Source organism: Phyllopteryx taeniolatus, chromosome 8 (genome assembly GCF_024500385.1).
Source record: "Phyllopteryx taeniolatus isolate TA_2022b chromosome 8, UOR_Ptae_1.2, whole genome shotgun sequence".
Classification (NCBI taxonomy): Eukaryota; Metazoa; Chordata; class Actinopteri; order Syngnathiformes; family Syngnathidae; genus Phyllopteryx; species Phyllopteryx taeniolatus.
This window is the reverse complement of record NC_084509.1, coordinates 25,286,722-25,314,299: the sequence shown is the minus strand read 5'-3', so window position 1 is coordinate 25,314,299 and position 27,578 is coordinate 25,286,722. Positions and strand designations below refer to the sequence as shown.

General features: G+C 43.5%; 1 protein-coding gene across 4 annotated transcripts in view; it reads left to right on the top strand.

Annotated features, from left to right (window-relative positions):
* bcas3 (BCAS3 microtubule associated cell migration factor) overlaps positions 1 to 27,578 on the top strand; it is a 403,546-nt gene that overhangs the window by 346,025 nt on the left and 29,943 nt on the right. For 2 of the 4 annotated variants that reach the window (XM_061781698.1, XM_061781692.1), the window contains one exon: positions 24,030 to 24,077. The exons of the other annotated variants lie outside the window; for them this stretch is intronic. In XM_061781698.1, the coding sequence (XP_061637682.1) occupies positions 24,030 to 24,077 (48 nt within the window). The remainder of the gene's footprint in view (positions 1 to 24,029; positions 24,078 to 27,578) is intronic. 4 annotated transcript variants of the gene reach the window in all.

Genomic DNA, 27,578 nt, shown 5'->3' with positions numbered 1-27,578 from the left:
AGAAGAAATGGACAGCACCCGAGTTAAATATATGAGTGTCGCAGCAAAGGGCCTGAATATTTATGATTTATGATATTTCAGTTTTTCTTTAATAAATCAGCAAACATTTCAACAATTCAGTTTTTTTCTGTCAATATGGGGTGTTGTGTGTACATTAATGAGGAAAAAATTAACTTAAATGATTTCAGTAACTGGCTGCAATATAACAAAGAGTGACAAATTTAAGGGGGTCTGAATACTTTACTGTATATTCACATTACAATACCTCCAGATACATTCCAAGGCCCTTTCGCACAAAACCAGAAAGATTTCGTCCTTGGTAGTCTACCATTTGAAAAGAAAACCTCCTGTGGCCCAATATTGTTTTGCATTTGCATACCAGCCCGATGCACTGTGATTCTGATGTTCAATGGCTGCAAGATTGCTCAACAACCTGAATTCAGCATGATTAAAGATTTATCAATCTAAAGCAACCGCTGAATCGATTTCTAGTTCCAGTGTCGACACCGGATACATTTATCCTTGCTTTGCGCAAATGACTGCTCTAGAAGTTTGGTGTTTTCACCAGTGGTGTTACGGGCTAGTCTAGGTATAGGCTGGCATAACATAGATTGTGATTGTGATTAACAAAAGAAGTAAGCACAGAAAGAGAACAATTCAATCCCACAAAATTTACCAAAGAAAAATAAAGCTTTCGGGGTAAGCCAAAGCCAAAAAAATAATAAATAAATAAAACACACATGTAACTTTAAACAATTCACTTTCTAAACCCTACGTGAAATAAAATGAAACCAAAATACATTTACTAAACCTAACTTCGTCAACGAACCAAAAACAGGAGACAACGTTTCCAAAGTAAATGGCAGGTTGCCCTGACGGCTTTGTACCTCTATGTACAGGTGGTTCACAAAAACTCTTAATTAAGGAAAAAACAAAACGCTCACCAAAGATGGGATAAAATACTCTAACACTAACTTAACAAAAAAACAAAACGCTCATCCTCAGAAGGCTTTACAGTACCAAAAACCACAGGAACTGAGGCAATGTGGTGACTTTCAAACGGGACTCCCAACCAACAGACAGCATCAGGATTTGAAGCCTGGCATCTCCTCACAGCAGCCAATCAGCAGATACCAGACAGTTGGACTCCTGGTAGAAGCCAATGAGCTGGGCCCATACCAGGGAGGCCAATCACTTGCAGAAAGGAATTAAACAAAAACACACACACAAAAAACACAGGCGCACAAAGATCGTCCCAAGAAGATGTCTCACGCCGTCTGAAAACGGTAGGAGCCGTAACAGTGGTGATAGTAGCACACTGCGAAAACGCAAAATCTTACCCAAGGGATGGATCTCTAGTGAAAACATCTTCACTCATTTAATGCCAGCTGTTTTTCAGAAATTGGGAGAGTCGGGTGCCAGACAATTTTGACAATTTTTATTTCTTTTGGAAGGCCTACAGAAAACAGTGTGTGTGTGAGTGTGTGTGTGTGTGTGTGTGTGTGTGGGACTTTTGTGGGTCCCCAGTCAGCAGACGACCAGCCATGACCAGTCCCATCACTGCTTAATGCACCGTTTGTAAATGATAAAAAAATAAACAATAAGCATAAAAATAAAACATATTGGCGGTCGCCGACTGGTTAGCACATCTGCCTCACAGTTCTGAGGACCGGGGTTCAAATTGTAAACGGAGTATTCGCTCAGACTACGGACGTTAGCTTTAAAGTTAGCAAGTTCCGCCGGCAGTCGAAGTTTTTGGGGAAGTTAACCGTGATATGGTCGCGAACTCACCGCGGGCCTTCGAACGCGCGACGCGGTCGTCGTCATAGCGTCATCCCTTTCCCCTTTTTTGGAAAAAGGATGACGAAGACAACGTCATCGTTTTTGGCGTGAGCAAAACTTTGTTTCAGAGTAATTTGTATTTATCCATGTTTTTTTGCGCTAACTGTCGATCACCGTCTCTCTCGCTCTCTCAACCACGCTCCTACAACTTCCCACCACGCCCACATGGACCATCAACGGACGTCGTCTTCCTCTGTTCGTGCTGACAAAGCTCTGATCAAATCCACTGCTCCCTCTAGTGTCGATTTATCATACTAAAATCCTTCCCAAGCCTTTGGCCCATATTGTGGAGTTTTGTCAAATCCTTTGAAGAAAAAAAAACAACAACAACACGGAAAACATATTCAGACTACTCTGGCACTGAATAGATGGATTTGTGAAAACAATATTAATACGTCTCTGACACTAATTTTAAGACAATTTTGACTTTTATTACAATTCACCCTCGTTCCATTGGCAGATTTTTTCACTTAAAAGAAGATATTTTGTCCCTCAAATAAGTAATAAAAAAAAAAAATCTGCCAATGGAATTAGGATGAATTATGCGTGTGTGTGTGTGTGGTGTGTGTGTGTTAGGTTGGGGAAGCCAATAGGAGATGCTGTGTTTTGGCCAGAGCTCTTTGGAGGGCAATTCTATAAAATACTATAGCCGTAAAATGCATTTCATTGTTGCTTAATCCTCGCACTATGTTTGGGCTCCGTTTCGCATTGGATTTTTGGGGGCGCACGTGTCTGAGTTTGCAAGCTCACACTCCCTGGGGACTGGAGCTAATTGGACAAATTTGCACAGCAGGGGTGTAGGCACATGTGCAGCATGAGAGCTTATTCAGCGCCCTCAGGGCTGGTACATACAGTAAATATGCACAAATATGACGATAATTCAATGTATGTACAGTATATTTAAAAAAACATAATCTCTGTAAATTTTGAATTCTAAAATACAAGGTATGGATTGAATATAAAATATCATATCACTGCTAACTGTCACCGTCGTGGAATTGCCATGAAATTATCATACATAGTTTCCAGTTATATATCTCTTGGTGGATGAGACCCCACTGTTTTTTGTTTTGTTTTTTTTGTTTTTGTTTTTTTACAATCATCTCTATAGAGTATGCGTTTTGGGGTTTTCCATACTTTTCTGTTCATCATGGTTTTAATTGTCTTTGTATGCACATGCCTACAGTACTGCAATCAGGCAGGTGGCAAGGACCAAACCAGACTGATCGGATAAATAAGAGTGTTTCATTTGTGCATGCGTATGTCTGTGTTTTTGTGTGTCCCAGGAGAGCCACAACTCATTGGTTTTCTAAATGGAGGATGTATCCTGTGCATAGCAGCATGGTGTGCGTGTGTGCGTGCGCGTGTGTGTGTGTGTGAAATAACTTCAAACTTCAAATCAAAGCAGGCTGGATACAAGCTTGAATATGACAAAGTCAGATTTGGGGTTTCTTTTATACAGGTTTATAGGGTCATAAACATACATTTTGGTCACAGCTTAGAATTTATGACATGAAAATTTGTTTTATATTTTGACAAGCATCTGAAAGTGTTTCAGGATCCTGTTTGCGCTTTGGAGACACACTGTGGGTTTTCTAAATTTAACTTTCTGAGTTGAGTGTGCTGCTACTTCTGCGAGCCTGCATACAGGAAGTTGACTGGTTATCCCACTCCGCGTCTGTGTTTGTGCTGGCCGTGGCCAGTCGAGATCGACGCTTTGTAAAGTGGGATCCTTATTGGCCTGTTTGCTTTGGCTGCTCATGAAGGAAGCCCCCATGATTACACTTACAGATGTTTCTGATACACACATCACTGTGCTCTGCTGCTTGCTTTCATGTCTGTATATTGCTCGGGACAGGAAACTAGGACGCGCACAGTAGGTTACCAACCATCGTTTAACCTTGCAACAAGGAAGCAATATGTTTCTCAAACAAACAAAAAAAGAAAAACGAGTGGTAAAAACAGTAGCGTATCTAATTAGACTTAGAGTTTATTGTCCTCGAGTTATGCATAATCGATATATATGTGTATACAAACAATAAACCTAATACAAATTCATTTAAAAATACATCAAATTGTAATCATCCTTATTTGCAATTTGGCAGTCTGATGCCCTGGGGGACAAAACTGTTTTAGAAATTTTGTAGTCGTGCATCGAATGCTGCGTAACATCTTTCCAGATGCCAGCAAGGGGAACAAACCATATTGGGAAGGTGAGGAGTCCCAATGATCTTCTCCGCTTTCCTTACCACTCTCCTCACTTTCTTCTATAACTGGAGATGACATGGAATTAAAAAATTCAAATGATGACTATCATGACCAAAATTAAACCAAAATCACAATTATTGGTATTATTTCACTAGTCAACCAAAAGCATGTTTTATTGTGAATTTTAAAAAACAATTGTTTGTGGACATTAGAAATTGCACACACTTCGGTAGTTTCTGTTTACGAAATGTAGCCTACCCCACAAAATGTACTTTCAAAATAATGACGATTCAAACTTGAACATTGTAATATTGACCATCGTGCAAGGGACAGGTCCTAACGTGCACGTCTTCTGGCGCGCGCACAACAGTCAAGCCACACAATAGCTCGAAAGCAGAGCAGCAGCGTGTCAAACACTGCTGACGCGGATTTTGTCATTGTAGCGAAAACGGTCGCAACTTAACAGCCAATGTTCTGTCTCAGGACATCCGGGGAACTTTAAAAAAGGGACATGTCATTACAAAAGACTGTAAAACTGCATACTACAACCACTACGGCAACATAACAAGGGAATGAGTCGCAATTCAATTAATGTTGGATGAATAAAATGATTGAGACGTGACATAAATTACTCACTCTTGTTGAGGCACACAGCCAGAAGTGTGTGCACAACCTGACAAGCACAATGAATACATATTTAAGCCCGTCACCCATATTATCGATATTGTAAGTCAGCTAAAACAGCCTCATTTCTTGCAAGCTTACATTGTTGGATCACCATATATATATATATATATATACACACACACACACACACACACACAACAGCTGAAATAAGTATTTAACACGTCGGCATTTTTCTCACTAAATATGCTTCCAAAGGTGCGATTGACCTGAAAATTTCACCAGATGTTGGGAACAGCCCAAGTAATCCATACATACAAAGAAAGTGGAAGAAATAAACTCGGGAATTAAGTTGTGTGTAAAAATGTGAAATGACACAGGGAAAAATTATTGAACACATGAAGGGAGGTGCAAAAAGGCATGGAAAGCCAAGACGAAACCTAAAATCTATCAATAATCAAACAGCAATCCAAAACATACTGCCAAGGAAACTCTCAATTGGTTTCAAAGAGAAAAAAAAAATAAAGCTGCTAGAATGGCTCAGCCAATCACCTGACTTGAATCCAATCAAAAATGTATGGAAATAACTGGAACTGAAACTGAACCTGGAACGGAACCTTCAAGATTTGAAGACTAATTTCTCCATACAGGAGGCGTCTTGAAGCTGTCATTGCAAACCAAGGGTTTAGTACAAAATATTAAATAAATTCCAGTTGGCGTGTTCAATACTTTTTCCCTGTGTCACTTCACATTATTACACACAGCATAATTTCTAAGCTTATTTGTTCAACTTTCTTTGTATGTGTGGATTACTTCGGTTGTTCCCAACATCTGGTGAAATCTTCATGTCAATAGCACTTTTGGAAATATAGTTCATCGGAAAAATGGTGACGTGTTAAATACTTGTTTCAGCCTCTGTATTCCTACGATCTAAATGGATTGATCTGTCCTCAGCTAGTTAGCCTTCCGGATGTAAGTACAGTATTCCGATTTAAAGTGTTTTGAAAGGTAATCAATCGATTGTATCAATACTAGGAAATAACACATTGGATTTAAACACGGCAGACTTTATATGGATGCATGTGTGTCTATTTTTTCGCACTTTTAATGATAAGTATGTTTTTACAGGTACAAATTTCCATCTTAGACATATTGCAGTATAACACAACAGATACAGCACATCACAAGCTACTCAGAGCTACGTAACTGCTATTGGGTAGTAGTAGAAGAAGAAGAAGAATCACCTTTTATTGTCATGAACATGCATGCATGCACACGAAATTTGTTCTCTGCATTTAACCCATCACAGTGAACACATACACGTTAGTGGAACACACTGGAGCAGGGGGCAGCTGAAGCGCCCGGGGAGCATTTCGGGGTATCAGTGTCTTGCTCAAGGACACCACAGCCGTGAGTCCGGGGGATGTTGATGGATGGTCCGGTCACGGTCTTGAGCTTAGGTCCCCCCACGGTGGCAGGCGATGATCTTAACCATGGGGCCACGGCTGCTAAATATGATTCGAACATTTGAGCATTATTGAGCCGCTGTATGAATCGATACATGAACACACCTTATACGCAGGCGGCACGGCTGCCTCACTCATCGCAGCTGACTCTGGGCGAGAGGCGGGGTACACCCTGAACCGGTCGTCAGCCAATCGCAGGGCACATAGAAACAAGACGCACAGTCAATGACGGTTGCACAACGCAAAGAAGCAGCACAGCACAGATCTTTCTGCTCATCTTTGGAGCCATTCGAACTTCGGACTGTTTAGCCCTTTGTTTACTTTTTTAGGAAACGTTCTGTGCCTGAATATTGCTCCTACTTTCATTTTCATTCGTAAAGAACACGGTGCTGCTGGTCACATCTGGATTGGCTTAATGTGCGCAGGCAGAACTTCCACTGAGCAAATGCATGTGTGGAAAGCTATTTTTGACGTGATTACGCAGGCATTAACCATTTGTTGTCTTAATTAAGGAGACTCTACAAGTCAACAAATAACATACATACTATAAATAGTATTTCTTTTTTTCTTTTTACAAAAATAAAATGATTTCCAGACTTTTTTTTTGAACCACATCAGTCACAAACGCTATTAGCTTTGTGATGGGATGATCAAAGATGCAGAGGCGGAACATCTGCCACAAGCGTAACAGATTTCCGCCTCCAATGTGGCGTGGAGCAAACAACTGGTGTTCAGCTTCCAGCAAAGCGTTATGCACTCTGTCTTGAAATGATCGTCACACAGCAGGAGTAGAAGCACAACAGATCCTTTAGTCCATACCAAGACCCTTCACAAACGTTTCCTATGAAAATTTTGGACGTAGTAGAGAGAGAGAGAGAGATTAATGAAATCGGCATAAAGATGTCAAAAAGCTGCGACAAATGAAGAACAAGAAATTCAAGAACAGAGGATTCATAAAGAAATTGACCTGATTTAAAAGGCCTCAAGGCAGAAACTGGTATTAATGGAGATTGATAGCGCCACAGAGGCACAACCATTGAGACTGCAAAGGGAATAAATGATTTACAATCATTGGCCTTAATGTAAATGAAAGAAAGGACGCTACACGTGCATACACATGTACGCACACACACGCACACACACACACACACACACTTAAAAACATATGTAGGCGCTATCCCCGTGAGTTTACACCTCCATTAACACAAGACCCGCCACAAACCTCTTTTGCCATCCAGCTAGCACTCTCAGTTGGCCCCTGAGGATATCCGAGTCTCAGGGACACTCAGAATGTCTTTCTCTGACACACTCTTATAGACATTCAACTTGCAGGATGTGTCAGTATGGGTTCACAGCCCAGTCACAGCACTGTTTTGTGCATGTGAACATCCATTAAAAGGGTGTTTTTAGGTTATCTCTCTCACATCAATGGTGTCATTTTAATGTACTAAAACCTGTTTTCTGATCCAACACCATGCTGGAAGCGTGGTAGAAACTCCACAGTCGAACACAGTCCATTCTGTGGTACTGGTTAACTTCTAATTATGCCAATTCCAAAAGTAAATTAGGATTGAAGTCAAACTCTTGTCATCATGAAACCGTTAGTAACACCTATTAAGTAGTAATGTACAGGGTTTCCCACATACATTTATTTGTGGCGGGCCACTAACTCCATTGACTCCATCCTTTGTCCAAAATGACACAGTTTTAAAGTTGTGAAAATGACATTTGTGTAACAAATAAGGATATACAGTATATGCAACTGTGTCAGCGTCCCACTTAACTGAATACTCTCCAGGGACTCATACTGTCAACCCACAAGTTCATTTCAAGTTAATAATAATAATATTTTTATGTACAGTACTGCATGTTTTGAAAACAACTACATTGTTTACGAAAAATCAAGTTCTGCTCGTTTCCTAACAAATATTTTATATTCAAATCCCACATTGTTTTTTTTTCCCCCTTGATCCAAATCCCCCATGTATGCTGATATTAAATTAAAGTAATGGTGCTGTTACGTTAATTTAAGTACGCCATTTATGAAAAGTCCAAAAACTGAATACATACAATACATGTAAACACATGCATGCCTGTTGTTATGCTTTGCTTTTTTCTGAACATGTTTCCATTCTGTCTTTTAAAATTATATCAAAGAAATGACCTGTTTAGTCAGCCACTGCTTGTTGCAGACAAACTTTATATTCACAGTAAAATATTTTGCAGGTGTAATTTGAGTCGTGGTCACTGATGGTGGTACACTTGCCTGACTTTGGTGCGGGCAGCGTGGGTTCAGTTCCCACTCAGCGACGGTGCGAATGTGAGTGCGAATATGTGCCCTGTGACTGACTGGCGACCAGTTCAGGGTGTAGAGTGCCTTTCGCCCGAAGTCAGCTGGGATAGGCTCCAGCGCCCTGCGACCCTAACCAAGATAAGCGGTGTTGAGAATGGATGGATGGATAATTTGAGTCACTGTCAATCTTCACTACATACAAAGCTACGGGATACCAATTACTGTACGTAAGACTACACTACATCATGCGTGGTCCAGTGCTATCAATGGAAAAATTAGTGTAGACCCCTGTAAGTGTTTCATTTTACATTTAATATTAATTCCTTTGCATTAATGTATTTATTTGTTTGTATATTTTTATTGAAATATTTTAATTTACGATAAATTATTCGGGAAGTGTTCGTTTAACTTTAACCGCCTCCCCATCCCCCAAAACCCCCAGCCAACCGCCGGATATCCAGCACCACAAATAGATTCCGGTTCTGTGGGAAACACTAACATTTCTAACCTGGTTCAGTACACGTTGACTCATAGGAAAATCTATTATTCTTGTTCACCTTTCTTTTACATTTTCTTTTTTTTTTTTAAATATACTGAAAGTACATCTTCACAGCCCCTCCTTGAGCCGTCACCTTATCGTGGTGGAGGGGTTTGTGTGTCCCAATGATCCTAGGAGCTAAGTTTTCTGGGGCTTTATGCCCCTGGCACTGTCCTAGGTGAGGGACCAGACAAAGCACGACTCAAAGACACCTTATGATGATGACAGAAAAATGGACTCAGGTTTCCCTTGCCCAGACGCGGGTCACCGGGGGCCCCCCTATGGAGCCAGGCCTGGAGGTGGGGCTCGAAGGCTAGTGCCTGGTGGCCAGGCCTGCACCCATGGGGCCCGGCCGGGCACAGCCCGAAAGGGTAACGTGGGTCCCCCTTTCCATGGGCTCACCACCTGTGGGAGGGGCCATAGGGGTCGGGTGCAGTGCGAGCTGGGCGGTGGCCGAAGGCGGGGACCTTGGCGATCCGATCCCCGGCTGCAGAAGATGGCTCTAGGGACGTGGAATTTCACCTCTCTGCCAGGGAAGGATCCCGAGCTGGTGTGTGAGGTCGAGAAGTTCCGACGAGATATAGTCGGACTCGCCTCCACGCACAGCTTGGGCTCTGGTACCAGTCCTCTCGAGAGGGGTTGGACTATCTTCCACTCTGGAGTTGCCCACGGTGAGAGGCGCCGAGCAGGTGTGGGTATACTCCCCGGTGTGGGTATTGCTCCCCGGCTCGGCGCCTGTACGTTGGGGTACACCCCGGTGGACGAGAGGGTAGCCTCCCTCCGCCTTCGGGTGGGGGGACGGGTCGTGACTGTTGTTTGTGCCTATGCCCCAAACAGCAGTTCAGAGTACGCACCCTTTTTGGAGTACTTGAAGGGGGTGCTGGAGAGCGCTCCCGCTGGGGACTCCCATCGTTCTGCTGGGGGACTTCAATACTCACGTGGGCAATGACAGTGAGACCTGGAAGGGCGTGATTGGGAGGAACGCCCCTCCTGATCAGAACCCGAGCGGTGTTCTGTTATTGGACTTCTGTGCTGATCACGGATTGTCCATAACGAACACCATGTTCAACCATAAGGGTGTCAACACGTGCACTTGGCACCAGGACACCCTAGGTCGCAGTTCGATGATCGACTTTGTGGTCGTGTCACCGGACTTGCACCGCATGTCTTGGGCACTCGGGTGAAGAGAGGGGCGGAGCTGTCAACTGATCACCACCTGGTGGTGAGTTGGCTCCAATGGTGGGGGAAGATGCCGGTCCGAGGTGGCAGGCCCAAACGTATTGCGAGGGTCTGCTGGGAACGTCTGGCGGAATCCTCTGTCAGAAGGACTTTCAACTCCCACCTCCGACAGAACTTTGCTCATGTTCCGGGGGAGGCGGGGGACCATGTTCCACGCCTCCATTGCTGAGTCGGCCAACCGGAGCTGTGGCCGTAAGGTGGTTGGTGCCTGTCGTGACGGCAATTCCCGAACCCGTTGGTGGACGCCAACGGTAAGGGATGCCGTCAAGCTGAAGAAGGAGTCCTATCGGGCCTTTTTGGCCTGTGGGACTCCTGAGGCAGCTGATGGGTACCGGCGAGGCAAGCGGAATGCAGCTTTGGTGGTCGCTGAAGCAAAAACTCGGGCATGGGAGGAGTTCAGTGAGGCCATGGAGAAAGACTTCCGGACGGCTTCGAGGAAATTCTGGTCCACCATCCGGCGTCTCAGGAGGGGGAAGCAGTGCACCATCAACACTGTGTATTGTCGGGATCGGGCGCTGCAGACCTCGACTCGGGACGTTGTGAGCCGGTGGAGAGAATACTTCGAAGACCTCCTCAATTTCACCAACATGCCTTCCCATGAGGGAGCAGAGTCTGGGTTCTCTGAGGTGGGCTCTCCTATCTCTGGGGTTGAGGTCACCGAGGTGGTTAAAAAGCTCCTCAGTGGGAAGGCCCTGGGGGTGGATGAAATTCGCGCGGAGTTCCTAAAGGCTCTGGATGTAGTGGGGCTGTACTGGTTAACACGCCTCTGCAACGTCGCGTGGACATCGGGGACAGTGCCTCTGGATTGGCAGGCTGGGTTGGTGGTCCCCCTTTTTAAGAAGGGGGACCGGAGGGTGGGTTCCAACTACAGGGGGATCACACTCCTCAGCCTATCTGGTAAGCCTATTCAGGGGTGCTGGAGATGAGGGTCCGTCGGGAAGTTGAATTTCAGATTCAGGAGGAGCAGTGTGGTTTTCGTGGAACAGTGGACCAGCTCTACACGGTCCTCAAGGGTGCATGGGAGTTCGCCCAACCAGTCTACATGTGTTTTGTGAACTTGGAGAAGGCGTTCGACCGTGTCCCTCTGGGTGTCCTGTGGGGGGTGCTTCGGGAGTATGGGGTACCGAACCCACTGATATGGGCTGTTCGGTCCCTGTACGACCCGAGTCAGAGTTTGGTCCGCATATCCGGCAGTAAGTCGGACTCGTTTCCGGTGTGGGTTGGACTCCGCCAAGACTGCCCTATGTCACCGATTCTGTTCATAACTTTTATGGACAGAATTTCTAGGCGCAGCCGAGGCGTAGAGGGGGTCTGGTTTGGTGGCCTCTGTATTGCATCACTGCTTTTTGCAGATGATGTGGTTCTGTTGGCTTCATCCAGCCGTGAGCTCCAACACTCACTGGAGCAGTTCGCAGCAGAGTGTGAAGCAGCTGGGATGAGAATCAGCACCTCCAAATCTGAGACCGTGGTCCTCAGTCGGAAAAGGGTGGCGTGCCCTCTCCGGGTCGGGGATGAGATCCTGCCCCAAGTGGAGGAGTTCAAGTATCTTGGGGTCTTGTTCACGAGTGAGGGAAGAATGGGAGATCAACAGGTAAATCAGGCAGGCTGATTCGGATGCCTCCCTGGGACGACCCAGGACACGCTGGAGAGACTATGTCTTTCGGCTGGCCTGGGAACGCCTCGGGATCCCCCCGGAAGAGCTGGATGAAGTGGCTGGGGAGAGGGAAGTCTGGGCGTCCCTGCTAAAGCTACTGCCCCCGCGACCCGACCTCGGATAAGTGGAAGAAAATGGATGGATGGATGGACATCTTCACAGCATTATTATTATTATTATTTTTGTTTTTGTAAATTATTATTTTATTAATCATAACTATATATTTTCTATGCCAGTGGCCTACAGTGACAGGCTGAACAATTAAATAATGCCCTTCCATTGGATGGCAAGAGTTACAATAAAGCCGTGTATCCACCTGTTGGCCTTCATAGAACAGAATAGGTCCTGGCTTCCTGCAAATATATTAGCTTTGTGTTCAATTAAACAAATGTGATACTACTGTGAGGTTTTTGTAATGTAAAATGGGTGCCTTGGCTCAAGAAAACACTGGAAAACACTGGTCTCTATCCTCAAAATAAATCTAAATAAAAGCCGAGTTATTAAATAAGTCTTATGTGACATAGACATGTTTCATAATTCATATCCAATAGGGGTAGAGCAGGGATTATATTATCTATCTGCTGAAAATATTAGGTGAATGAACTGAGCTCATGCATAAGGTTCACTCCATAAACTTTCATCTCTTCATTCATTCATTTACATCCACATCGGGTAAACGATGTAGGAATTATAAAAGTCGATGATTATCTACCACTTTTATGGCTACTACTTTTTACGGGGGCTGGCTAACTGCATGCTAGCATCGTGTATCCTGGGTTTGCTGAAGTTGGCTTGACACATCTCTCTCAAAACCAGAACTCACAAACATACAGTATATAATATTTGAGGTTTGTTTCAGCACTTTTGATTTTCTAGGAAATGTCCAAACTTATTTTTTCTACCCTACAATGTTGCCCAGTAGCCAAATAAATGCTAAAAACTAATGTCTATGGGACAAATTTAAAGGTGTTGGGAAAGGTCGTTTTCTTTGTAACGCATTGACGGCGCCAAAAACGGGCATCATGACTACATTACCCAGAGTTCAACACTGCCTCAGCCACATTATGGGTGCGTTCCGAAATATCCATCGTTCAGAAACTTAGGGCCCTGATGTAGTGTACACTCTCAGAGTAGCGTTGGGGCGTCAAATTGAATTTCTGAACACATCTTATACGCAGGCCGCATGGCTGCCTCGCTCATCTCAGCTGACTCTGGGCAAGAGGCGGGGTACACCCTGAACTGGTCGCAGGTCACATATAGTATAAACAAACAACCATTCTCACTCACATTCACACCTACGGACAATTTAGAGTTTTCAATTAACCTACCTTGCATGTTTTTGGGATGTGGGAGAAACCCGTAGTACCCCGAGAAAACCCACGCAGGCACGGGGAGAACATGCAAACTCCATAGAGGCGAGGCTGATTTGAACCGGGTACTCAGAACGGCGAGGCATTCATGGTAGGTTAATTGAAGACTCTAAATTGCCCGTAGGTGTGGATGTGAGTGCGAATGGTTGTTCGTTTATGTGTACCCCGCCTCCTGCCCGATGATAGCTGGGATAGGCTCCAGCACGCCCGCGACCCTTGTGAGGATAAACGGCTCAGAAAATGGATGGATGGATGGATGTATTGACGATGCTGTAGTAGTCTACATACATAGAACCTAATAATAATCACATACACTCATGCACCTCACGGGACCATGACTGCATTGTCTAATATATATATTTATCTAAAAAAATAACCTCATATCCTCATTATTCTGGTATTTAGCAAATGGAAATAGTTTTGTATATCCCAACTGACCTAAAACAGGAACAGGTGAGTCTTTTAATGTCAAACAGTCAGGACATTCAAGGGAAAAAAGAAAAGTACGTCTTGTTATATAGTCAAAATGATGTTCAAATAACTGTACATCATAAATACAGTATATTGAACAAAGTACATCAAACAAATGCATGAAATGTGTTGCTAGTAGTTGTACTATTTTATTGATATGGATATAGAGCTGGCGGCACGGTGAACGACTGGTTAGAGCGTCAGCCTCACAGTTCTGAGGACCCGGGTTCAATCCCCGGCCCCGCCTGTGTGGAGTTTGCATGTTCTCCTCGTGCCTGCGTGGGTTTTCTCCGGGCACTCCGGTTTCCTCCCACATCCCAAAAACATGCGTGGTAGGTTGATTGAGGACTCTAAATTGCCCGTAGGTGTGAATGTGAGTGCGGATGGTAGTTTGTATGTATGTGCCCTGTGATTGGCTGGCAACCAGTTCAGGGTGTACCTCGCCTCCTGCCCGATGATAGCTGGGATAGGCTCCAGCACGCCCGCGACCCTAGTGAAGAGAAGCAGCTCAGAAAATGGATGGATGGATGGATGGATAGATATAGAGCTGCTTTCCAAAATAATAAAAATTATAAATTCCGGTGACTTTATATAAGTTGTACACAGTAGATAGAGGCAGGCAGTCTGATCGGCCATCCTTTTCGTCAATCCATTCCTTTTTACACTTTGGCAGCATGATGTAGTTATTTCAGCATCATTTTTTATACATTTATTATCACTGTGTAATGGACACGGCATCTAAAGATGACACCCAGCACCCCAGTCTCCGGCTACCGCCACTCTCCCATTCCGAGGTGGACGACCACGGAATGGCGAGATTCAACTTTGCATACAGACGCTAAGTGAATTACCAGCCAGTACCATCAAAGGGAGACCAGACATCTGCTTTGGCACGCCGACGCTAAGTGAATTACCAGTACCCGAAGCATCAAAGCGGAGACCATAGATACCTAGTTCGCACTAGAACGCTAAATTAATTTACTTCCACCACCAGCTAGCCCAGAGGATTTCACCAACAAAGGCGTCTCCACCCTGCTGTGTACCCTGCCACTTGGCCAATGTGCTCGTGACACCCACAGGCGACGGAACGCGGGTTCATGAACCACAGTCGTTACCGGACTGGGGTCTAATGTTTTAAGAACTTTACATGAACGCCACTAGTGACTGTATTTCTGCAAACTTGAATGTCTGATGTCGAATCTGTTGTCAACTGAACCAGATGAAATGTTTCACTCCACACCACACAAATGCCACATTGAAAATAAGTAGTATTCTCAACAATCACATAACATTTGAAACATTCATTACACGGATTAATGGGCGTGGGACAATGCAAAGCGGGAAAATGGTCTCGTTATCTTAAATCCATCCATCCATCCATTTTCTTTTACCGCTTATCCTCACTAGGGTCGCGGGCTGCTGGAGCCTATCCCAGCTATCTTCGGGCGGGAGGCAGGGTACACCCTGAACCGGCCGCCAGCCAATCGCAGGGCACATAGAAACAAACAACCATTCACGCTCACATTCACACCTACGGGCAATTTAGAGTCCTCAATCAACCTACCACGCATGTTTTTGGGATGTGGGAGGAAACCGGAGTGCCCGGAGAAAACCCACCCAGGCACATGGAGAACATGCAAACTCCACACAGGCGGTGCCTGGATTTGAGCCCCAGTCCCCAGAACTGTGAGACAGATGTGCTAACCAGTCGTCCACCATGCCGGCATCTTAAATCCAATTATTAATATTTTATTCCACTGGTTTTAAACCACGAAATAATCACAAATTGGAAAATTAACACTCAGAGGCGGTCCAGATCCCCTTTTAGTCCCGAAGGTGGCGGGAGAGGAAGGAGGGAGGGGGTAAACCATCCCCTTTTTGTCTGTGCTCTGGGTCAGCTCTTGTCTCACCCGACCAACTTGCCGAAGACTGGTTAGCCAGGGCGCTCTGCCGGCCCCACTGAGGCGCCCCGACAGCTGGCCACCTGGTGGGGGCCGCAGGGACCCAATGCCAGCCCCCCAGCCAACCACCCACTCTCCCCACCGCCACACACGGACCCCCCTCCCTCCACCGCCAGGAGAGCCAGAGTAGATGATTAGTGTTTGACACTCAGTCTAAAACATTTATGCCCTGCAAAGTTTTGGCTTATTTCTTCACAATATTCTAATTTTTGGAATTCCTGATTTCGTGGGCTTCATGAGCTGGAAACCCAAAATATCTAAAAGTAAACAAATAAATAATAATAATTTAAATTGTGGGCCCTGAATCTATAATCTTTAGAAGTTTTATTTTTTGAATGGAATTATGGAAATAAATAAACCTTTCCATGATATTAAAATGGCGGCATGGTGGACGACTGGTTAGAGCGTCAGGCTCACAGTTCTGAGGACCGGGGATTGAACCCCGCCTGTGTGGAGTTTGCATGTTCTCCCAGTGCCTGCGTGGGTTTGGATGGATGGATGTAATTAAATTACTTCACACACACCGAAACTTTAGAGCATGATTCGACAGAACGCTGGTACAACTGTTAGTGCTAGCACGAGCTTGCTAGGCTAGATAACCGTTTTTGTTGTCTGCTTGCAAGCCGTATCATATTAAAAGTACGAGAACATACCTGAAGCAATCCTTGAATTAAAGTCCAGTCCCGAGTACCGGTGACCGCCGGTATTATTTTAAAAATAACTTTATTGGCAGTCAGATATTTACACGCGACAAGGCTAAAAACAAACTAGCGACGCGGAGTAAATGTCTTATGTGGACCCAATCAATGACGGCTAAAAATAAACTAGCTTTTGGATTCAAATATACTGTACACGATGGCGATGCGGAGTAAATGTCTTTTGCAGAGCCGATCAATGACGTCATTCATCGGATCGGGGAGTTATGACATTAAAGCCGATTAGCATAAAATGCTAATTATCAGCCAATACCGATCAAGCCGATCAGATTGGTGTAGTCTAATATATACAGTATATATATATATATATATATATATATATATATATATATATATATATATATATATATATATATACATATACATGAAAAACTTTGGTACACGTGAACTACCTTCATTTACAAACCTCCTGTTTTCCGAGTAGTGCTTATTTTCACTTTACCTGCACAGCCCATTACACAGAACCCGTAATAAAAAAGTTACATGTTCAATTAGCTACCCTGCATTAAGGCCTAATTGTATTTGTACCTACCAGACATTGTTGTCTTAACTGCATATGTAACCCAGAAACACTGGCATGACACCCTCGAAATATACTTTCGGACAATATGTGTTGAGAGACATGCCTACATTGTGAGATGATAATATTGTCCTGGTTACATTGTGACATGTAAGTCATATAACAGTCTTCATATTGTATTAAATTTTGTTTGCAAAGTGATTTTGTGGTCAGGTCTAACTAGTACAGTAAATCCCTGCTAAATTGGAGTTTAGTGTTTGCAGATTTTTAACCGTGTTTTTTTTTAATGTTTTTTTTTTGTTTTTTTTACAGAAAACAAGCAATTCCTATGTTAGTGTTACACGCCTTCAGTGTTGTACCACATTGTGCAACGAAATGTAGCATGTAATTAAGAGCAAGAAGAAGAGGCAGAGAAGGCCCTCTGTCGTTCCCACAGAGCAGAGAGCATATATAGTTGTGCTCTTAAATTTACATAGCCTGGCAGAATTGGCAATATGGTGGACATTAATCCCTCGTTTATCGAAGGGCTTACGTTCAAGAAGAAACCTGCAGTAGACGATATCAGCGAAGTAGCGACCGATTAATTATTGCACTATTTATATTAATTCAAAAGTTTCATATATCCAATTCAGTCAATAAGTGATACTTTTGAGAGGTGCGGGTATTGTATTTGTCCACTTAAGGTTGCCATCCACACACTCTCCACAAACACATGCCTATCAAAGGCAGGTGTGCTCTGCTAAAGTGACGTGAACAACAGCCCATGCGAACATGGCGTAAACGTTGCTCTTTACTTCCATTCGTTCCTGTCCATATTGTTATGAGTGTGTGTATTAGCTGTACGTTGGGCTAGGTTGGTACAAGGTTTGTGAGTCAAGGCAGGTGGGTGAATATTTTTGGCAATATAGTGTATTTGTGAATTTATTTCTATCTGTGGCTAGTGTGTTAAACAGTGGCATTTTGGTCATGTTCACTGAATTACGAAACAATTTGTTGATTTAGCAAATGTGTGAGTTGAAATTACTCATTAAGGTTTCTTTTTCTGCGAAGTAAAACAGTCCATTTGTCCTCCTGTTCAACCTGTAAATGTTACGCTTGGGTCAAATTCTTCAGAACTTTAATTTTGACGATCATAGCTATGCAGATGACACAGTTATATCTTGGAGTGTCTCCATATGACTACACTTCAATTGAGGTGTTGTGTCACTGTCTAAAACAGATAAATATCTGGATGAGCCAAAACCTTCTTCAATTAAACCACAACAAAACTGAGATAATTGTTTTTGGCAATAAATAAAAGAGGATTGCTGTTAGTAATTACCTGGAGTCACTCGCTTTAAAAACCAAAGACCAAGTCTGAAACCTTGATGTTCTGATAGATTCCGACCTGACTTTCAACAGTCATATCAAATCAATAACTCAAACTGCCCTTCTACCATCTGAAGAACATATCCAGAGTGAAGGCTTCCATGTGACAAGCAGACCAGGAGAAGCTCATGCAGGCTTTTATCTCAAGTAGACTTGACTATTGTAATGGTCTTCTGAGTGGACTCCCTAAAAAGAGCATTAAACAGCTGCAGCTCATTCAGAATGCTGCAGCTCAGCTTCTAAACAGAACAAAGAGGCCAGAGCATATTACTCCAATTCTAAAGTCTTTACACTGGCTTCCAGTCAGCTTTAGAATAGATTTTAAAGTTCTGCTACTAGTCTATAAATCACTAAACAGTTTAGGTACTGAATACATGAATGAAATGCTAATGGAATATAAACCCAGTAGGGCTCAGAGATCGACAGACTCAGGTCAAATAGTGGAGCACAAAGTCCAAAGCACACATAGTGAAACAGCATTTAGCTATTATGCTGCACACAAATGGAATAAGTTGCCACCAGAAGTGACGTCAGCCTAAAGTGGGCATGTTTTTAAGTCCCATGCTTTTTAGAGCATTTCCACTTTAAAATGATATTTCTTGCACTGTACGCTGTTTTAATTGTATTTTTATTTTTTTATAAGCAGTTTTTTCTTTGTTTTTAAATGCTTTTAATTATGTAAAGCACATTGAGTTATCTTGTGTATGGAATGCGCTATATAAATAAATTTGCCTTGCTTCGCTTATGTGAGTCATTGCTGCCATATAGTCAAATAGGCAATAAAGCTGACAGTACCAGAGATTTGCAGTAACTATCTATGTGTATGTGACTAACTGTACTATATTGATCGATCAAATCCAACCACAATAAGCCATTAATGATGGCTTGCAGTCTGTTGTGATAGTTGTGGATGAGGCCCTTTATTTAATCAGGTGGTAAAGGTGCCCATTCTTCTTGGCAAAAAGTTGCTGTTTGCTCACAGACCCGCAAAACATCAGAAAGCCACCTCCATGTTTCACAGTAAGGATAGTGTACTTTTTGTCGTAGACATTGTTGACACGTTTATGGCCGTAAAGTTAAATTTTGGTCTTTGTGGCATTGGCCTCAATAATGGATTTGTCTGAACTCAACTATACCGCCCATTTTTGTTCAAGTACCTACTTATTGTTCATCTTGAAAAAGCCACACCACTTTTTTGCAAGGAAGCCTGTATTTCAAAAGAAGTCTCTTTTGAGTTTTTCTTTCCCTACTGCACAATCTTCATGGCAGTTGTGGCTGAAATCTTTGTTGGTCTACCTGACCAGAGCTTGGTATCAGCAGAACTACTAATTTTCATCTTCTTTGTACAATACATTTGCATTTAATGTTTAACAATTGTTTGTTTGTAAGTGTATTTAGAGATGTTTTATTTGACTTTATGTACAATACTTTTTTTATTATTATATTATTAATCATTGAAGCACAATGTTTTCATATACATGCATTTAAACGCAGTTTACTGTTCAATCAGTGCATAATGTTGCAATGGCTTACAATAATATCAAATGTACTTTTTAGGAAGAAAAACAATGCCTGATTTTTGATGAACACAACAACAACAACTGCTCAATTAATAATTTAAATTGCTAATTTATTTCGCTGTCATTGATTAAATGGTGGAATACGGCCTTAGCTCGCCAGCAAGTTAGCGGCGAGCAGCTAGTTACCCGAGTGCACAGTAGGCTCGCGACTTTGATGGTGGCAGCCTGACAGTTGCAGTTCCTACCAATCCATTTTTAACAAACTAGGCTTGCTTAAATAAAAGCGAACAATCTAGCTTGCTAGTAGCGACGTTAACTGTGACATCACTTCCTCCTTTTTGCTGGAAGGAGGGGCAGATTCATGTCACATTCCCGCAACTTTTGCGCACGTAAAATTGGCGGTGTTTTAAAGGTTTTCGATGCAGTGTTTTAAACGTTTTTGTTTTTTGTGCATAAATACTGAGTGGCGGCATGGTGGGCGACTGGTTAGCACATCTGTCTCACAGTTCTGAGGACCCGGGTTAAAATCCGGTATCGCCTGTGTGGGGTTTCCATGTTCTTCCCGTGCCTGTGTGGGTTTTCTCCGGGGACTCTGGTTTCCTCCCACATCCCAAAAACATGCATGGTAGGTTAATTGAAGACTCTAATTTGCCCGTAGGTGTGAATGTGAGTGCGAATGGTTGTTTGTTTATATGTGCCCTGCGATTGGCTGGCGACCAGTTCAGGGTGTACCCCGCCTCTCGCCCAAAGATAGCTGGGATAGGCTCCAGCACGCCCGTGACCCGCATGAGGAGAAAGTGGTATGGAAAATGAATGAATTAATGAAATACTGAGTGGATTTAAATAACAGCGACTCTAAATTGGCCGTAGGTGTGGATGTGAGTGCGAATGGTTGTTTGTTTGTATGTGCCCTGCGATTGGCTGGCAACCAGTTCAGGGTGTACCCTGCCTCCTGCCCGATGATAGCTGGGATAGGCTCCAGCACGTGTGAGGAGAAGCGGCTCAGAAAATAGATGGATGGATGGATGGATTTAAGGAACAGTATCAGATAAAGATATGTAATATATAACATGAAGTTTTGACATGTATGGTTTACTTTCACTTTAAGTGTGGGCTATCGTAATTGTGTAAATATGTCTTATTCAAAGTCTTGTACAAATTGTTTCTGTAATTTGTAACAATTTCACACATGCAGATGTTTAGCTCATAGGGAGGTGATTCTGATGCGAGCACATGCACTCACTCACACACACACACATTGATTCAGTGGGATTTAATCTTTAAGGAAAGTAGCACTGGCTGTGAGGATAAGTAGGGCCAGTACGTGGGGGCTAACAGCTGTGTGGATAGTGGCTTTTAATCCCAATGGATTTGAACATGATGGAGGGATACAACAACAAATCAGTGCATGTGTTTTGAATTCCATCTCATATTACTAACAAATTATTGACATAAACTTGTGTGTATCTGGTTGCACTCAAAATTATTAAATTCTCATTGTGCATTGTATTTATTTTCCAATTGTACAAACTTTAGAAAATAGCTACTTTGAAAAAAAAAAACATTGTTATGCGTAATATTTATGTAATGTTTGTTGTGTTCAGTTTTTTTTTTTTTATTGTTCTGTTTTCATTTGTTCATTGCAACATATTATAAGTTTGTTCATGTTCAGTATCATATGAAATATGGGTTGGTTGAACTCCTCCTGGAGCCATCACCTTATCATGGTGGAGGGGTTTGTGTGTCCCAATGATCCTAGGAGTTGTCTGGGGCACCTGGCAGGGTCACCCATGGCAAACAGGTCCTAGGCGAGGGTCCAGACAAAGCACGGCTCAAAGACCCCTTTTGAAGAAAAAACTATTGAAACAATTTTCCCTTGCCCGGACACGGGTCACCGGGGCCTCCCTCTGGAGGCGGGGCGCCTCGTGGCCGGGCCTGGGGCACTGCCCGAAAAGGCAATGTGGGTTCCCCTTCTCATGGGCTCACTACCTGTGGGAGGGGCCAAGGGGTTGAGTGCTGTGTGAGCTGGGCGGCGGCCAAAGGCGGGAACCTTGGCGGTCCAATTCCCGGCGACAGAAGCTGGCTTTAGGGACGTGGAATGTCACCTCTCTGTCAGGGAAAGAGCCTGAGCTGGTCTGCGAGGTCGAGAAATTCCGAGTAGACATAGGCTGACCTCAACACACAGTTTGGACTCTGGTACCAGTCTTCTCGAGAGGGGCTGGACTCTCTTCCACTCTGGAGTTGCCCACGGTGAGAGACGCCGAGCAGGTGTGGGCATACTGATTGTCCCCAGGCTCCGTGCCGTTGGGGTTCACCCCAGTAGACGAAAGGGTAGCCTTCCTCCGCCTTCGGGTGGGGGGACGGGTCGCGAATGTTATTTGTGACTACGCACCAAATGGCAGCTCAGAGTACCCACCCTTTTTGGATTCCTTGGAGGAGGTGCTGGAGAGTGCTCCCGCTGGGGACTCCCTCGTTCTACTGGGGACTTCAACGGGAAGAATGATGCCCCCGATCAGAACTCAAGTGGTGTTCTATTATTGGACTTCTGTGCTTGTCATGGACTGTCCATAACAAACACCATGTTCAGACATAATGGTGTCCACATGTGGCACCAGGACACCCTATGCCGCAGTTCGATGATCGACTTTGAAGTCGTGTCATCAAACATACGGCCGCATGTTTTGGACACTCGGTTGAAGAGAGGTGCAGAGCTGTCAAACGATCACCACCTGGTGGTTAGTTATCTCCGATAGTGGGGGAAGATGTCAGTCCAAACTGGCTGACCCAAACGTATTGTGAGGGCCTGCTGGCAACGTCTGGCAGACTGCCTTGTCAGAAGGAGTTTCAACTCCCACCTCCAGCAGAACTTCACCAACGTCCCAAAGGAGGCAGGGGACATTGAGTCCGCATGGACCATATTCCGCACCTCCATTGTTGAGGCAGCCGAGTGGAGCTGTGGCCATAATGTGGTTGGTGCCTGTCATGGCAGCAATCCCAAACCCGTTTGTGCACACCAGTGGTAAAGGATGCCATCAAGCTGAAGAAAGAATCCTACCTGGCCTTTTTGTCCCATGGAACTCCGGAGGCAGCTGTGGGTACCGACTGACCAAGCGGAACGCAACTTTGGTGGTCTCTAAGGCAAAAACTCGGGCATGGGAGGAGTTCTGTGAGGCCATGGAAAACGACTTCTGACGGCTTTGAGGAAATTCTGGTCCACCATCCAACATCTCAGGAAGAGGAAGCAGTAGACCATCAACCCTGCCCGTAGAACAGTGGACCAGCTCTACACCCAGCTCAGCAGGGTCCTTGAGTGAGAAGCTCGAGGACTTTACGGCCAGAGATTGGGTGAGAAGCTCGGTCATCCGGGAGGGGCTTAGAATCGAGCCGCTGCTTCTCTGCGTCGAGAGGAGCCCATTGAGGTGGCTCGGACATCTGGTTATGGTGCCCAATTGTTGATGTGTTCCGGGCACTTTCCACCGGGGGAAGGCCCCGTGGACGACCCAGGACACGTTAGAGAGACTTCATCTCCCGGCTGGCCTGGGAATGCCTCGGGATCCCCCCGGAAGAGCTAGATGAAGTGACTGGGGAGAGGGAAGTCTGGGCTTCCCTGCTTCAGCTGCTGCCCCCATGACCTGACCTCGGATAAGCGGAAGAAGATGGATGCATGGGTGGGTTGGTGGGGGGATGGACGGATGGATGGATGGATGGATGGATGGAAGGGTGGGTGGATGGGTTGGTTGAATCGTTTTGATATACCAAACACTGTACAATGCATTCCAACTCAAAATCAGAAAGAAAAAACTTTTATTTCTTTTCAGAATATCTGGATAAAAATTAAGACAGACAGACATACAAACAGAGAGATAGATAAGCTGTAAAAACTGGAGGTTTTGTAGAATTGGTTAGCACATCAGCCTCACAGGCGGCACGGTGAAGACTGGTTAGCACATCCGCCTCACAGTTCTGAGGACCGGGGTTCAGATTTTCACACTCAAGTCTGGCTTGATGTTTTGTACAGAATTGCCTCCTATGATTGATGGAATGCAAATAGCAAGAGTTATCTGCAAAATCTGTAATTTTTCAGTAATTGTTTGCCATGAAGTTTCTAATTAATAGTTTTACAAAAGACAAAAAAAAAATGTAAATCACATATAGTCGTCATCTTTGTACATTCCTGAACAGAAACATTATTTTTAATGGTTGATTGTTATGTGATTCTCTATGAATACCTATGTATAGACCCACACTATGTCAGTGAAACTGCAGGCCAGAGGCAGCAAGAAGCAGGTGAGGTGTCCGTCTTCCGTATTGTTCACTCTCTAAATGATTACCCACCCATTCACTGCATTTGATAACGCAGGTATATTTTGAAACGTGTGTGCATGCGTGCGTAGGTGATGATAATCTAATAATAATAATCTAATCTAATAATAATAATCCCTTAATAAAACATACTGTTTTGTGTCTTTCTGATGATTCAAAAATAGTAATTAACACAAAAATAAGTGAAAAACTATTGACCAGCTTTGTCACAATTTCGGGAATCAAGATATACAGTGGGTATGGAAAGTATACAGACCCCCTTAAATTTTTCAGTCTTTGTTATATTTCAGCCATTTGCTAAAATCATTGAAATTCATTTTTCCCCTGACTAATGTACACACAGCACCCCATATTGACAGAAATAAAACGAAATTGTTGAAATTTTTGCAGATTTATTAAAGAAAAACTGAAATATCACACACACATCAGTATTCAGACCTTTTGCTCAGTATTTAGTAGAAGCACCCTTTTGAGCTAATACAGCCATGAGTCTTTTTGGGAAGGATGCAGCAAGTTTTTCACGCCTGGATTTTGGGATCCTCTGCCATTCCTCCTTGCAGATCCTCTCCAGTTCTGTCAGGTTGTATGGTGAACGTTGGTGGACAGCCATTTTCAGGTCTCTCCAGAGATGGTCAATTGGGTTTAAATCAGGGCTCTGGCTGGACCATTCAAGAACATTCACAGAGTTGTTCTGAAGCCACTCCTTCGTTATTTTAGCTGTGTGCTTAGGGTCATTGTCTTGTTGGAAGGTGAACCTATGGCCTAGTCTGAGGTCCTGAGCACTCTGGAGAAGGTTTTCGTCCAGGATATCCCGGTACTTGGTCGCATTCATCTTTCCTTCGATTGCAACCAGTTGTCCTGTCCCTGCAGCTGAAAAACACCCCAACAGCATGATGCTGCCACCACCATGCTTCACTCTTGGGACTGTATTGGGCAGTGCCTGGATTTCTCCACACATACCGCTTAAAATAAAGGTCAAAAAGTTCTATCTTGGTCTCATCAGACCAGAGAATCGTATTTCTCACCATCTTGGAGTCCTTCAGGTGTTTTTTAACAAACTCCATTGCAGGCTTTCATGTGTCTTGCACTGAGGAGAGGCTTCCGTCGGGCCACTCTGCCATAAAGCCCCGACTGGTAGAGGGCTGCATTGATGGTTGACTTTCTAGAACTTTCTCCTATCTCATCTCTGGAGCTCAGCCACAGTGATCTGTGGGTTCTTTACATCTCTCACCAAGGCTCTTCTCCCCCAGTTGTGCAGTTTCCAGCTTGGCCAGCTATGGGAAGGGTTGTGGTCGTCCCAAACGTCTCCATTTAAGGATTATGGAGGCCACTGTGCTCTTTGGAACCTTAAGTGCAGCAGAATTTTTTTTGTAACCTTGGCAGATCTGTGCCTTACCACAATTCTGTCTCTGAGCTCTTCCGGCAGTTCCTTTGACCTCATGATTCTCATTTCCTCTGACATGCAATGTGAGCTGTAAGGTCTTATATAGACAGGTGTGTGGATTTCCTAATCAAGTCCAATCAGTATAATCAAACACACCTGGACTCCAATGAAGGTGGAGAACCATCTCAAGGATGATCAGAATAAATGGACAGCACCCGAGTTAAATATGATTGTCACAGCAAAGTGTCTGAATACTTATGGCTGTGTGATATTTAAATTTTCTTTTTTCGTAAATCTGCAAAAATTTCAACAATTCAGTTTTTTTTTCTGTCAATATGGGGTGCTGTGTGCACATTAATGAGGAAAAAAATGAACTTAAATGAGTTTAGCAAATGGCTGCAATATCACAAATTTAAGGGGGTCTGAATACTTTCCGTACCCACTCCAATGTAAAACATGAACTGTTGAATGGTATGGAATGTCCAGTTGTATCACATCACTAGGCCCGAGCATGAAATGCCAGACTTGTTTTGGTAATAAAACAAATATCATTTAATTGTTAATCTCTAGATACGTTTTCAACTGACAACATATATTTTCTATCAGAAATACACAGTTTTTCTATTTCTATCTAGATGCAATGTGTAAAGGATACAAACATTAGATCGAACAGCAAAAAAGCTTTGCCTGACTTTTTTTAATGGATTTTATGGATCTGTTCTTTTTTTTTTTTGCTCTCTCACTAACTATATATATATATATATATATATATATATATATATATATATATATATATATATATATATATATATATATATATATAACTATATATAATATTTGAGTTAGTTGTAGTCTGTGCACAGATGTTTTCACGTCATGTGCCAAAATTAAGGCTTTCAGCTAATGCATTTGTATGTCATTTTTTTTAGCATGCTATGGTATCTCTCATCCAATTTTGTGACCTCATTAAATCAACATTTAGAGTGACTAAACCAAAAAAGTACCAGAATTATACAGGTGCGCGCGCACACACACACACACACACTCGCGCGCACACACACACACACTCGCACGCATGGAATTGATTAGAATTTAGTGATTCAGATTCTATTATCGACACTGCTTTTTGATGCTTTTTGATTCTGGGAATGACGATGTAGAATGGCTGTTGTAAAATTGTTACGTTGCTGCTCTCTGCGGAGCGAAGCCAGCTACTTGCGAATAACTTTTACCTTCAGTCAAAAGAGTTAAAAATGCCATACTGCGCCGCTTTGGGATGCAATTTCCAATCAGGACAGAATGCAAAGGAGGAGGTAAGCATTCATAGCGTTCCCAGAAAGATCAAGTTGAGGAACCGGTGGGAGGATGTGGCCAGAAAAGTTGAGCTGCCGAAAGATCCGCGGTTGTTCGAAGCCTTTGATCGCCCCCAGCTCTTGAGAGAGCTCACCGGTGTCTCGGTATAAACGACAGGACAGAGTTCATCGCTGCCAGGGGCTGCTACTGTGGCTACTGCTAAAAACTCCGGGCGTCAGGCAATTCCCCATTTGATGTCACTACCCAGAAAGCACTGTGACGAAAAAGCAATGGCGGCCTACGTTGAAATTACGATTTGTAAAAATATATCAATCTGGAAATGTTTATCGAAAGTTGTATCTTATTGTTATGTTACTCAAGTCGAACGAGATCATATATACCAAACATCAGCAATCGGAGTTCACTTTATCCCTTTAATATCTTCAGATTTGGACAGAAGATACGGTAGGTATATCCAGTGGGCACTCACAATCAGTAATGTATCCTTTGGCAGGGGAGGGAGGGGGGTAGATGACTTACCTCTCGAAGTATGTCAAGATAATAAAAACCTGAAGTTTTTGTGTACTTTACAAGATATCACAGTCCCTTAGGAAATTGTCCAGTTTTACTATGGGTCCAGAGAAGATTAAATATTTGGTGTTTTAAACCCAACTGATGTACCAAGAACAAACAGTAAGACTGAGAACAGTCAAAGGAGAACGTCTAACTTTCATCATTTCTGCCAGGATATCAGGTCTTTTTTAATCAACCAGATATAGATTTCTTTT